Below are 13,402 nucleotides of genomic sequence, written 5' to 3'. Positions count from 1 at the left end.
GTGATGGGGGCAAGCCACCGGCAGCTCCTGGCATACCCTCCTGCCCCCTCCATTGAAAAAAGCAGGCCCTGCTCTGGAAAGAGGCGGTGTTGCCCATACCGGGCATGCGTGGAATCGAGAGGCCGGCGCAGCGGCAAAGGGCCGTACAGTTTGCATCTAAATAAAAGGAGCACAAGAGCTGCGGTTAATGTAGTCAGTAAATAAATAGAGGAGGGCTTAAGCTTAGTGTACAGCAATCAGTTTAGAACTACAGGATAATTAACCCAGCAGGGGGCCGGAGCAGCCTATAGTCAGGTTTAAATGAACGAGTTCACTTGCATTGAGGCAAACTTGCGCAGCTCCCCGGGGAACATAAAAATACTCTGAAAAGTGCCACCGAAAGGCACGGAGCTGAGCCACATGCAGGCCGCTGAGCTGCTGCCTTTGTCTCTCAGACCCTGGACAGGCCTTTTTCTGACGCTCCTCTTTCAGCGAGACCCTCGGAGTGGGGCACGGGAGCCCCACGCCCGGTTCCCCGCACTGCCTTCCCCACCTGTGTGGCTGCCCTCCCTGCCTCACTCCGCTTCTCCCCAGCCCAGCCCAGCCCAGCCCAGCCTTCCACATCCATGCCAGCAGCTGCCCCACCGAGTCGACATCGGTGCGCTTGTGCCGTCCATCTTCCAGCAGCGAAGACGCCTGCAAACCTTCCCCACGCCACGGGGCTTGGCCGAGGACCTGCGCAGACTCTCCGAGGAGAGGAACCATCATGCCTGGATGTCCGAGGAGGTGACAGCATGTGCCGTGCATGGCGCTGCATCATCGCGCATCGCAGGCCCTATTCACGCAATCTCGAGGGGGCTTCACAAGGTGGCGGCGACGACTGCCAGCGAGAAGATGAGCCAGATGGAGCCCCGCGGAACAGGAGGGACCAAGCAGAGGCGCTCTCCAGGTCTTGCTCCAAGTCATCTGTGGTCCCTCTTCTTTCACCGTCCAGAAGGGAAGCCTCAGCCCTCCCTTCTTGCCTGTGAAAGTTTTCAAGAGCAGCATCCGGGGGCTTCCAGAGCAGCAGCGCTGCCAGCAGCATCCCGGAGGAACTTGGCTTTGACTCTTAGCCCTTCGTGTGGGTCTCTGGACTGGGGAAGCAGGTGCCATCCGATTCCCATAAATTATGGCTCGCACATCTTATTCGCCCACATGGTCAGTATCATGTACTCGTGGGGAGGGTGACCTGACTTCTGAGCGCTAGAAGATCATGTGCGCCCCAAGGATGAAGGGAGAGGCGCCCCAAGCTCTTCCCCACCGTGCTGCAGCCCTACTTCCATCATGGCAATTATTGCTAGATATGTAGCTACCTATTTAAATTAGACTATGGGAAATTTATGCAAATTAGCTCCCTCTTTGCTTGATGGCGTGCCTCCTTGTTTTTGGCCACGCGTAAGCGCCCAGCCCGAAATCCAGGGCAGTCGCTCCACTTGAAGGGTGTACATGCGAGTGGTTCTGGAAGTTTCTGCGGGATGGGAAGGCATCCAAAGGAATGTCAAGGGAGGGGAAGCAGCCTCCAGAGCCCTGTGAATGCCTCTGGGAGCAGGGGCGGGGAGGGCCAATCTAGCCACAAAACCTGCGTGAAAAATGAGGGTAAACTCCAGACAGTGCCAAGTTCCTCAGCAGAAGTTCAGATGACGCTTTGCTCTACTTTTGCAGAACAAAAATATGTTTGAATATGACTACCTTCCTTTGATCGCTTGTCGAAGGAAACATTTCCTGATTGTGGGTGAAAATTAGCTTAAAGGTGAGCAAAACTACACAGCTTCTGTTATCATGAAGCCAAGAGTAACCAAGGCCAGGGATCTCCTGATGAACCCTAAAGATTTCGTTTCTGAACTGACACATCTTTGCAGTTACGGGGAGTATTTTGAAATCCCCAAACAGGAGACAGTAAAAGCCGCCACGTGATAGTTGTGCGTGATGCTGAGCCCCTCCTTTCCTGTGAGTTTGCATTCCAAGAGGAGCCCAGAGGTCATGGATGCGACGTGTAAAAAGCCGGGCTTGTGACAGAGCGGGGGGTCGCTCCGTGCTAACGACGCTGGCCCTCCGTGTGGCTGACGAGCCGGCCAACGACCTCTCCCCACAGCGCTGCAGTGTTAAGAAGAGTGCTTGGACCCCAACCTGTTCCTTAACTGGGCTGGAGTTTTCTTTCCATTTAACGTATTTGCCTTCCACACGACACGGGAAGGATCTTTTTAAGCAAACCTGCAATAGCTGGAAGTGGTGATCAAAAGCGTGGAGCCGTTGCAAGCGAACATTTAAGCAAAAGAAGAATAAATGCTGCATGCTCCAACGGTAGCGATACAAAGCAAGATGGAGCAGGAGGCATTGCCCCTGACGGCTCTCTCATCAGGACGAAGCAGTGTTCCTGGGACTTGGCTGCGTCTCCAGTCCTCTCCCGAATCGATGGCTCTGCCCTGGGAGGCTCGCAGAGCACGTCCATCAACAGGGCAGAGTCTCCCTCCTTTTGGACAGGAGGATTCAGCTTCTCCACCACCAGGACCGGGGCTCCTCCGCAGCTGAGCCCACCGGCCACTGGGGCAGCTATGGCGATCTGCGATACAGGGCTCAGAGCAGCCACAATGCTTTTCAGGGTCTGCTTTGTGAGTGCCTCCTTTCTGTCCATTAGATCATATCTGGGTCAAAGAGCACACGAGGGGGGGACACCCCTCCCCCCGGCCACACAATGCCTATTCAAGCTCGGGCTCTATTCACTCGCCTCTTCTCCCCCCACGGCCAGGAACATGGTGCTCCCACCCCCGCCCCCCGGCTCTCAAGCCCTTACCTTTTGATGTCTCCTGCAAAGACGGCGCTTAAATGTTTTCTGGACAATGCTCCAAAGCAAACTTTGAGCGGGCCGTGCGGCGACACCTCTGGCCAACGGACCAGGAGGCAGAGCGGAAATCCAGCGGATTCCGGTGGTTCCAAGCGGTTTGCTTGTGCCGGCATTCGTTTTGCGGGGGAAGCAGCTTCTGGAGATGGCCAGGGTTCAGGGGTGGGGTGCCAGTTTCGAGGCAGCACACGCAGGAACATCCCAAGAGAAGCACAAAGGAGAAGGAGAGCCGTCCGAGGACAGGAGCACGCATGGCTGGAAGAGAAGAGCACCTCCCTTTCTGCTCTTCAAATGCCCTCTTCACTCTCTTCTGGAGGGAGAGCCATTTTGTTCCTGTTGATCGTTCGCGAGGCGGAGGGTGCCGATAGCAGCCCCCCAGTCCTTCTCTGTCCCACGGCCCGTGTGTTTTACCACAGGTTTTTGTGCATCGGGAAAACCAGCATTTTCTGCGACTCAAATATGATTACCTCATACAGAGTCTCCGAGGCAGAACATTCTCAAGGTTCTTTCCTTCCAGGTGGTGCTGAAACGAGGAAGAAAGATGCCTCTACAGACTTGTGGCATTAGCTATGAAATTGTGGCACAAATTTGTGGTGGAAGTTGGACATTGCCGCCATTTGCCTGTGAGCGGTCACAGTGCCGCCACCGGAGCGCGGTCTTGGGCCGCCCGGCACGGATTGCGGGATCCATTCTGGGGGCCACCATCTGCTCCCAGGCTTGGTGGCACGGAAGGCCTAGACAGCTAATTCTGAAGCGGATCTTGCTCGTCTTGAGACGCATCTACCCACCTGCTGCACATGGAGTGCCTCTCCTCAACAGCCTCCCCGTCGTCACGAGGGGGCCTGAAATGAGGCGAGCCGATTCATCACGGCAACCGATTCCTCTCTCCCAGCGACAAAATACAAAGCGTGAAAGAAAACAACCAGGCAACAGGTTTCAACGACTGAATTAACTTTATTTTTTTCCTAACTGCAGATTCAAGGTATACAACTGAACATTGCTATTTTTCTTATGAGACTTATAAATAAAAATACAAAAAATGTCCACTCCAAAAAAATCTACTGTTAGTAGGATGTAAAAAATATTCTCTTTGCTATAGAAGGCACAAACTTCACTTTGTGACAAATGGAGAGAAAAAAAAACCTGCAGCAGTAATTTCTTTTTTTAAAACCTTTTCTCTTTTTTTCCTTGCCAGAAACACTGAAGGTTCACAAAGAACTATACCTTTGCCACTTACACAGACCAGTGCAGAGGCGCAGAATGTCGACTAGCAGGGGGCTGACACCTTTTTCAGGGCGGGGAGACAATTCTGATTTATGGGTGTGTGTGTGTGTGTGTGTGTGTGCGCGCGCACGCATTATCTTTAAGCTAACTGCATCTGTGATTCTAGAGAAACACCATTAACAGAGACTCACAAGCAGCACTGTGAAGAAAAACAGGAAAGTATTTTGTACAGGGAGGAGAAATACATAACAAAGGCTCCGACATTAAAATTAAAAACAAAACGTAACCGAAAACAAAACAAAACCAATGAAAAATGGGCACCTTCTAAAGTTAGGCTAACAGGAGGTGCTGAGGTAGACTGAGCCAGGAGAGCAATTAAAATCACTTTTTTTTGTTTAATATACGAAGCAATTAAACTGGCACTTGAGCTGTCACAACATTAAAAGACAAGCGAAAACCAACAAACAAAAATAATAAGCTTTAACTTTGCTTGGTCCAGAAGGACAAAATTGGTCCTCAGTGCTATAATATATATAGATATATATATAGATATATATATATATATGAACATAAACGTCATGGAGACTTAGCATGGCTTCTTAGCCTCAAAATATCATGCATACTTTAACACTATGTAAAACAAAGACTAAGACACACAGCAAAGGGCACCTGGAGCTGAAGGATGTCATGGTGGCCCATGTGTGGGGTGCTGGGCTGGGGGCACCCCGTTTCCCTGGCCCCCCTGCTCCCTCGCTTGACCGTGGGCTGGTGCCGGGAGCAGGAGGACGGCGAGCATCAGAAGGACCTGGCTGGAGGGTGAGCGTGGCAGAATCGGTGGGGGACAACCGGAAGGGAAGCAGGTAGAAACCTTGTGGACTAGCTACTTCCTCTCTTAGCACAAGTGGATCAGCTCCATCCTGTCTGGATGTAAAGGCGTTCGGCACCGGCACCGGGCTGGAAGCCCCGGGCGCTGCAAAAGACCAGAAGCTTGGAAGAGCTGACCGGGGACAGGGCAGAGCTGAGCCGAACAGCGGGGCTCCTGGTGCACCATGACATCCCCTAGCAAGCAGCCGGCTCATTTCCTCAAGGAACCCAATCACAGAGCAGGTCCTGCAGCACTTCCTTCCTCTTTCCCACGTAGCAACATACATGTGCAGCACACGCAAACCAAGTGATAAAACCAGCCGTTTTCCAAAGTTGTGTGGAGGCTCCTACTAAATCGGTGCCCACAAAGCAGCCAAAGAAAAGCAGTCACATTTCTCTCACGCACAGAAACACACGGAATACACACTTGCACGTGTATGTATACAACACATCTTAACGCTTTCAGTTTTTGACGTTTATTCCCAAAGCAACAGTTACAGGCAGCCAGGGAGAATACTTGCAAAGGGATTCTGCTTGGGAACTAAAGTTGTATGTGGTCGAGCCGGTAGGTGTGGATTTGCAGATGGGCAAAGTCTGAGTAAAAATCTGTAAGGCATTTGTAACTTGGGAGCATAACCGGGCCCAAAATTGGGTCTCTGAGTGGGTTATTATGCAAACAGAGCAAACAGAAGAGGCGGCTGCCCTGGTGAAATCAAAACCCTCTGAGCTGGGAACAAATACTCCCTCCCTCAATGAAGAACTGGTTGTGCAATCCCAAGACTTAGGTCAGAGGAATCGTGCCCTCCTTCAGCCCCACAGTGCTCACCACGCTGCCGGAGGTCACAGAGAAATTCACCCGTGTCCTGGCGACATTCGTGGCATGGCAGGCCAGGCGTGTTTCGAGCGACCACAGCAAGGAGACTCAGGGGAAAGTCGCGTCTTGCTGCGGCCCTGAGCAGGACCGAGAACGACAAATGCAGCTGTGATGGCCTCGTGGTTGGAGTGCGCTCACCCAAGCAGGTGGGTGTCCTTCTCCCAATCTCAGGCCTTCTTGCCTGGATTCGGAAAAGCTCACACGGGTGGAATTTTGGTTAAATGCATTTTTCCCCAAGTGTGCTTTGGAAGCTGCAATTTCACTTTGATTTAGTACCAGTCTGTGTGGTAACACTGGATTACAACAATACTGCATGATTAGTTAATACTAGGTCACACACACACACACACACACACACACGATTCCTGTTCACATTACAAAAGGAGGGACGGGGGACAACATCCTGCTGAAAACTGACACAGGGACTAACAGATATTACAAAAATATTACACTTTGCAAATAATTTATCAGTCCAACACTTTCATCTTGGTGAGAGATGGATGGAGGGGAAAGAAGGAAAAGCGCTCCTCAGGCCTTTGTCCGCAAGACCAAAACAACGTTCTGCCAGCAAGGTTGGGAACGCACAGACCCTCATGGCCACCTCCTGCAAATGCGGCATCGCCTGTCTACTGCATATTTCTCTTCAAAGGGTCTGCCTTAAAGGACATCGCATTTTTCACATTATAAACAAAACTCTACTTAGCTATTCACATATTCAAGTTTAACTGTTCTTGCTTTTCCTTACCAAATTGCTACTTTCCCCCTAAACTGTTAACTTTCTCGACTGGTACAACAAAAGGGGCTCCTGTTCTTCCATCCCAACTCCCAGCTTAAGGCCTTCAGTATTTACCAATAATTGAGAGAGCTTCGGAGTGAGACATGGGTGGGGGATTGGGGCAGCAGTATTGAGACACCCTCTAAAATTCCCTTTTCTTCCATCTACAGAACCCTTCCCTAACATGTTTTCCCATATATAAACGCAGCTAAATTACAAAATAAAATTTACACTTGCAAATATAAAGCATGAGATGAAAATTGAAATGAACATCACAAAGCAAAAAAAGGATAAAAAGGAAAAATTAACTGACAAAAACACAAATATTGCAAAACTGTGCTTCTGTCACTGCAACAGAACAAAACAAAACCCCAACTTAAAAAGAGGTAGCTTTCAAGATAACGTAACCCCATTTCCATCACATGGGCCATTAAAACAAAACACCACTTTTGGTAATAACAACAATGCTTGATAAAACAACCAGGCAAGAAGGCTGACACAGAACCCGCGTCAACGGCGCTTCTGCGGCGGCGCTTTGGTGCTCCGTGCAAACGAACGCCTCCCCCCCGCAGCCCCGCAGCGCAGCCTTCCGAGGGTCAACCCCAAGCCTCTCCACCCCAAAAGCCAATGCAAGCAAGCTCATGAGGTCACAAGGAACTGAGGTAATTTCAAGTACAATGTCCTAAATGGAGAAACCATCAAAAGCGAAATGAAATTAAGGAAGAAAAGACAACGCAAAGCCGCCTTTCTCAGTCGACGCCTTCCAGACGGGAGAATCTGGTGGGCGGCCGTGCTCCAAAGGCCATTCCTGGGCAGGGAGGGGGCAAGGGAGAGGGAGGGGGCTGCCCTCCCTCTTGGGGCACCTTCTGCCAAGCGCCGAGAGAAGAGGGGCGCAAGAGGATCCGGCGGGTGGCCGGGGCATCCACGGCCGTGTCTGCGCAGGAATCCCTGCTCGGCGGTCCCTCGGAAAGGACGGCAGGCAGCTGGTGGAGAACGGCCAGCAGGCATACATTTCCCGATGCCCCTGAGGGGGCCAAAGCACATCCAGGGCTCCCCTTGCCGGTGAATCGAAGAAGGAAGGAGGCACCCAAGGAGGCCGAGACTCCACTGCACGGCCTCGTGGCTTCCAGTCCCTCCCCTCCCTCTGCCATCTGGGCCTCCAGCTGTTGGCTGGTGGACGTGGAGAGCTGCAGCCGACCTCCCGGTGGGGAAATGCCGACCACGCCTGCCTGCCTCCTGGCCCAGCAGCTGCCGCGCATCACTTGTGCTGAGGGTCTGTGGCCTGGCAAGGGGGAGGGTGCAGGGCCGTGGCAACGTGGTCCCCCGGGGGGGACGCTTCCCCTGGATGCACGTTCAGCCCTGGGAAGGTTCGGCCACCCGCTTGCACCTGGGCGGCCGGGACGGGCAGCTGACGGCGGCAGTGAACCTGCAGGCCTCACAGTGTCCACGCAACCGGCCACACGCCACGCCTGCTTGCTGCCATCAGGCAGGGAAGGCAGGAGTCCGCAAAGCGAGGCCCCGCTGTTCTCGAGGCTCAGCAGGAAGCCACCCTGCCTCCCCTCGCAGGCTCCTGTGCTCCCCAGGAATACAAACAGAGCTCCTGCGTCTCCAGGCCGCCTGAGTGTGTCCCTTGGAAAGTGCGGGGATGAGCGTCCGTTCATGGGTGCGGACAGGGGCCCTGCACCTCCCTGGGCGCACACAGGGGAGTCTGCGGAAGGGGGAAGCTTCCTGTGCATGGTGGAGCCCCAGATCGTCCAACTAGCAGCTCTCAGGCCGCCCACGGGCCCCCTCTCCTGCTCCACCTACTGGCTGGCAGGGCTGCAAAGCTCTTCTGATTTCATCCCATCCTCAGAGAAGGCTGGCCTCTTGTATCGGCAAGTGTGCAAAGTTACACCATTTCTAACAGGGTTCACTCACTCAAATCCCTTTCCCACCCTCACTAAACATAATAATAACCATTAATAATAATAATGCATAGAATGGTCTTTGGTCAGGACAAAGGGTCATGGACTAGAGGGAATGTCTACGAGTGAGTAGAGAGCTCTTGCAAACTCTGTTTGCCCTTGGTTGCGCTCTTTGGGCAAAGTAGTTGTCACCTCGCTGGAGCAACAGCGGCACATCTTTTCAGCCCAAACCAGAAACAGGAGAAGGTGCGTCTATGGGAAAGTGTATGATAGGGTGGCGGAGGCACCTCGATACTTCTGCTGCTCCCCCACTCCAGAGAACGCCGCCCTCTGTTCTCCCACATTTGGCCATTCCCACCCCAAACAACCTGTCCACCTCACCCCGGCAGGCAGCCTCAGAAGCAGGCTGGGGAAGCCACACGCAACCAGAAGCTTTCAACCCAGCAGGTACGCATGCATGCTGATCACGCATCACCCCGCGTCCCCCCGCCAAGGGGCTGCTTGGATTGGGCAGCTGGCCCCTGCCCAGAGGGGCAGCCTGGGAAGAAGACAAGGAGCAGCTCTTAGGGAATCTGTGCGCCGAGACAGAAACCTGGTTCCTCGCCAGAACGCTTGCAGCTGACGGAGGACAAAATATATCCAGGAGAGAGCCTTCTCCCCACGAGGGTTCAGCTTAGCAAGCGGCCGAGGACTCAGCGACCCACTGCAGAGCACCCACAGGCTCTCCCTCCCCACTCCCAGGGTCCTGCTGCACACGAGCACTGAAGGGTGGATGAACAGGGTCCCCGGGATGGCTGCTGGTGGATTTCGCATCCTGCAGGTTGTGGCCAGAGTGCTCCAAGGAGTTTTCCTCCTCCCTGTTTTATCCCCACTGCAACGGAGAGGGTCTTGCACGTTGGAAGAAGGTGACCAGCAAAGCCTAGCCGATTGAAAACTGAAAAGAGAGGGAGGGAGGGAGGGAAGGAGGGAGGGGGAGGGAGAAGGAGAAGGAAGGAAGGTAGGAAGGAAAGAAAGAAAGAAAAGCCGAGACGATTGGGGGGGGGGGTTGCCCAGTCCTTCCCAACTTCATCCTCCATCCCTCCTGTAGTCCCTTTAGACGTAGCAAAGGTACAGGTAGGTCTTCTCTATTCGCCAGTCACTGGGGATCTCCTCCGGTTTGTGGCCTTTCATATGCTTCTGCATGGCGGAAAGGCTGGGGCAGTATTCCAGGCAGATGGTGCACTGATATGGGGAAGCGCCATTGTGGGTCCTGAGGTGCTTGATCATGGCCGAGTAATCTCTGGACCGCTGGTGGCAGAGCTTGCACTCAAAGGGCTTCTCACCTGCAGGAGGAAAGGAGCAAGGGAAGAGGCCGTTCATCCCAAGAGCACCACTCGCTCCCCAGGTCGGTGCCCTCCAGGTACCGTGTGGTGGGTTGACCTGGAGGGCGACCGGCTGGGGTGGGTTGGCCTCAGCTCCTGGACGATGGCTTGGAAGGGCTTACTCTCGGCCGGATATCCATCGATAAACACGGAACGCGCACACAGGTTTAGATGCTGCTGTTACTTGCGGCCACATCCCTCTGACTTGTGGCGACCGCAGGAATGAAAGCCCTCCAAACTCTCCTATCTGTGACAGCCCAGATACTTGGCTAGCTGCCATTTTTGGTGCTTAACTACCAGGCCGCTAAGGACCACGAAGCCTCGGGCAGGGGAAAGCTGTCGGAAGCCGTGGACTCGTGGTCAAAACCCCAGGTCCACATTCTGTGGAATGGGAAGCAAAACTTCCTATGCTTAGCAAGGCTTCGCTGGCATGCGTCAGATGAACTGGCATGGTGCACCTGCGTTGTTTCTTCTGTGCTGCCGTTGTGTGTGTGTGGGGGGGAGCCATGCAGGGCGATGGCAACCCCACACTGATGAGCCTGTACATCCCCCATCTTTCCCGGCATCTGAAATTTCAACAAGCGCTGCCCACGGCTGCTGTGTGTCCTTCCCGTTGTCCACCGGCTTTGTGCGCCCCGTGGCTTTCCGAGGGGCTCTCTGGCTCCCAGGCAGGTGACCGTCACCTGGCTCCGCTGACCTTCCTGCCGAGTTACTTGGCTTCTCCCGGAGAATCCTTCGGTGATGCGGGCGGCAGTCAAGAGCCAAGGGGGCTCGTTTCGATGCAGTAATTAACTACCTTGGTCTTTTCAGTATTGATACCTGCTCTGTGCACAGACAGAGCGAATAATGGAGTAATGAACAGCAAAAGTGATCTGAATATCGATCTGCCATTTGCAGTGGTTGCCGGCTACCAGCGTGCTTGGAGATTCACGAGGTGAACCTGCCAGTGAGGAAGCTGGATTCTGCGGGGAACAAATGGCCCCGCTGCTCTCGGCACGGGGAATCCCACCGCTCGTGGCGAAACCTCACAGGCGGAGGAAATGCGGGGAGGCTGCCTGGGGAGGCGGCTTGGGCACAGCAGCGTTGTCCAACGTCCACCCGGTAACGTCCACTTCCACACTGAGCAGCCGCTACAAGCTGCTTGTCAGGAGCCCTTGTGCGTTGTCAGGGACACTGGGGCAACTCAGGACCTGGCCTGCGTGTTGGGAACAGGCCGGGTCCTGAAGGGGGTGGGGAGCCATGGGATTCCAATGCCCATGGGACAACTGGATGTGGCAGGCAACTGTTTTTTCAAGAAAGCTTGTCTGCTAAGACCAGTCTTCTCCTTGACAGCCTGGGCAACTTTCCGAGGAATCCAAGGGAAGCCTTTTGAAAATCACAGATCGGGGGAAGTGCGTTCAGTCAATCCACGTTCAACGAGCGGCTGCTCACTTTCATTCCTGTGTGCCACGTGCCCCCTGCCTCTCGACCAATGCTGTTCAGGCCTGGGGGCCGGCCGCAGCCCCTCCCTTGGATGGTTGCTCCTCAGCTCAGGACTGCTTTCAGCCATGGGAGGAAGTCTATTTCAGACAAGTTCTTGACAATCCAAACAAACAGGCCGACAAGCACAAGCACAACAAGAGAACCAGCAAAGCACCCACCATACTTTAGCTTGGAGCATTTCATGGGGGAAGCAGGATCCACCCGGAGATGTTGGGGGGGGGGGTTGTCTGGCTGAGACCCAGTGAGGCAGCTTGGATCTGTGGGTCTGAGGACCAACTCCCTTTTCTTAGGCAGAAGGACTCTCAGCATAAGTCCTTTAAACAGGAGGTGCTGAACACTGAACTGGGGACCTTCTGCAGGCCAGGAGATGTGTAGCATGCACACATTGTTGCCAGCCCCTTGGTCTTCTCGACTGGGTTTTGGCTTCCTGGACTGGTGGAGGCCCCTGGCCCCACGGTTCTTTCCCGGCCCTGCTAGCTGGGGGGCGGGCACAGTGTGTCCCCAGAGCACCATGAGCTCCCCACAGAGTGCGGCGCCTTACCTGTGTGGACCCTATAGTGCGTCTCCAGCTGGTGCTTGAGGCTGAACTTCTTCCCACAGCCGTTGCATTCGTAGGGCTTCTCCCCGGTGTGGATGCGCTTGTGGCCCTTCAGCGTGCTCTCGTCCCGGAAGCAGCTGCCACAAAACTCGCACTCGTACGGGTGGTCGCCTGCAGCCAACAGAGGAAAGGCCAAGCAGAAGGATCAGGAACCGCTGGAAACAACATGGCGGGGCTGCGGGCAAGAGCCCACAAGGGTTGCACAGGAGCTGCAGCACCCTGGACAGCGCCAGGCAGGCAGTGGCTGCAAAGTCTGCAAGGAGCGCCCGTGCCGTTTCTGCTTTCGTGGGACGCGACGTCATCCCCACCAACACCGGAGTGAACCAGAGCAGGCCCGGTGGGAAGAACTGCCTGGACGGACACCTGGGCGGGCAGGGAAGCCCTTCACTCCCAGCCCCCACCCTGGGTGCGCTGCAGAGGACGGGGCCGAAGCCCTCCCTGCCCCCAGAGCCACGATGGACCCCTTGCAACCCAACTGGCCTCGGACCTGGCAGGCACCTTTGTGTCACACGGGAAGTATATTAAATAGAACATGCTGCCTTTAATAGCAATGGCAAGATCTGTGTTCTGGAGGAGCCACTCTCTTCATCGTCCTGAATCCCCCTGTTCTGGTAGGGAAGCTCTCGATTTTGGAAGCCTCCCGGAGGCCGAGGCACTGGCTCCACGGGGACAGGTGCTAATGAGGCAATGGGTTCCCTGTGTGCACCGAAGCTCCAGAAGAGGGAACGGAGGCTCAAGCAGAGCGAGACGGGGGCTGCTGTGGCTGAGACTGGGAGGGACCCCGTTACAGGGAGGTCGCACCCCACCCCACAGCCGGCTGCTAACAAGGACGAGCCCCATGCAGGCGACACAGCGACATGCCCTCTCCACGGCATCAAGCCTCCCCATTTCTCTCCAGCAATTCTTTTCGGCATGACGCAAGCCCCGGCTCCAGCCGATGCCGATCCCGTGGGCCAGCTGAAGTAGCGTCTATCCAGCAGCGAATGTGTTCCCACGGTCCCTCACTGGGGCGTGGGAAACGGAGGCGGGTCTTGGCGGGACACGCGCGAACGAGGGTGAGGCAGGTTGGATGCTCTTCTGAGCACACTAAGTCCTTATGCTCGCCCATCTCTTCTCCTCCTCTTGCTCACTGGTCCGGAACCCAGAGGAATTGTGGGAAGGAGGAAAAACGGAATACCTCCTGGAGCAACACAGAGGATAACTGGCTCACTTTGGCCAAAGCTCCTGCTGCTGAGAAGAGCTTGGCTCTCTAGCAAGCCAGGCTGGGGAACAAGGTGCCAAAATGAGTCTTGGACACAATCCACTAGGCAGTTTTGCTGCAGGATCCGCACTCGTGCAAAGCTGCCAGCCCTCTTGCAAAGCTCCCCTGCGTGACCCCGGGTGTGCGCTCGCTCCCTCCGCAATTGTGGGCCACCAGGTGCTGAAAATCTTCTCGTTTGGGCCACTGCCTCAACCTGTCTTCT

General features: G+C 54.7%; 1 protein-coding gene across 6 annotated transcripts in view; it reads right to left on the bottom strand.

The window, feature by feature from the left end:
* Positions 1–3,791: 3,791 nt before the first annotated feature.
* Positions 3,792–13,402, bottom strand: part of ZBTB16 (zinc finger and BTB domain containing 16) — a 151,942-nt gene continuing 142,331 nt past the window's right edge. For all 6 annotated transcript variants that reach the window (XM_044456380.1, XM_044456379.1, XM_044456381.1 and 3 more), the window contains 2 exons: positions 11,883–12,050; positions 3,792–9,820 (listed from right to left, as the gene is read on the bottom strand). In XM_044456380.1, coding sequence (XP_044312315.1) covers positions 9,591–9,820; positions 11,883–12,050 — 398 coding nt within the window. In that variant the 3' untranslated portion in view covers positions 3,792–9,590. The remainder of the gene's footprint in view (positions 9,821–11,882; positions 12,051–13,402) is intronic.

This window comes from Varanus komodoensis, unplaced genomic scaffold (assembly GCF_004798865.1).
Source record: "Varanus komodoensis strain SLA01 unplaced genomic scaffold, ASM479886v1 scaffold83, whole genome shotgun sequence".
NCBI classification, from domain to species: Eukaryota; Metazoa; Chordata; class Lepidosauria; order Squamata; family Varanidae; genus Varanus; species Varanus komodoensis.
This window is presented reverse-complemented; position numbering and strand designations above follow the sequence as displayed.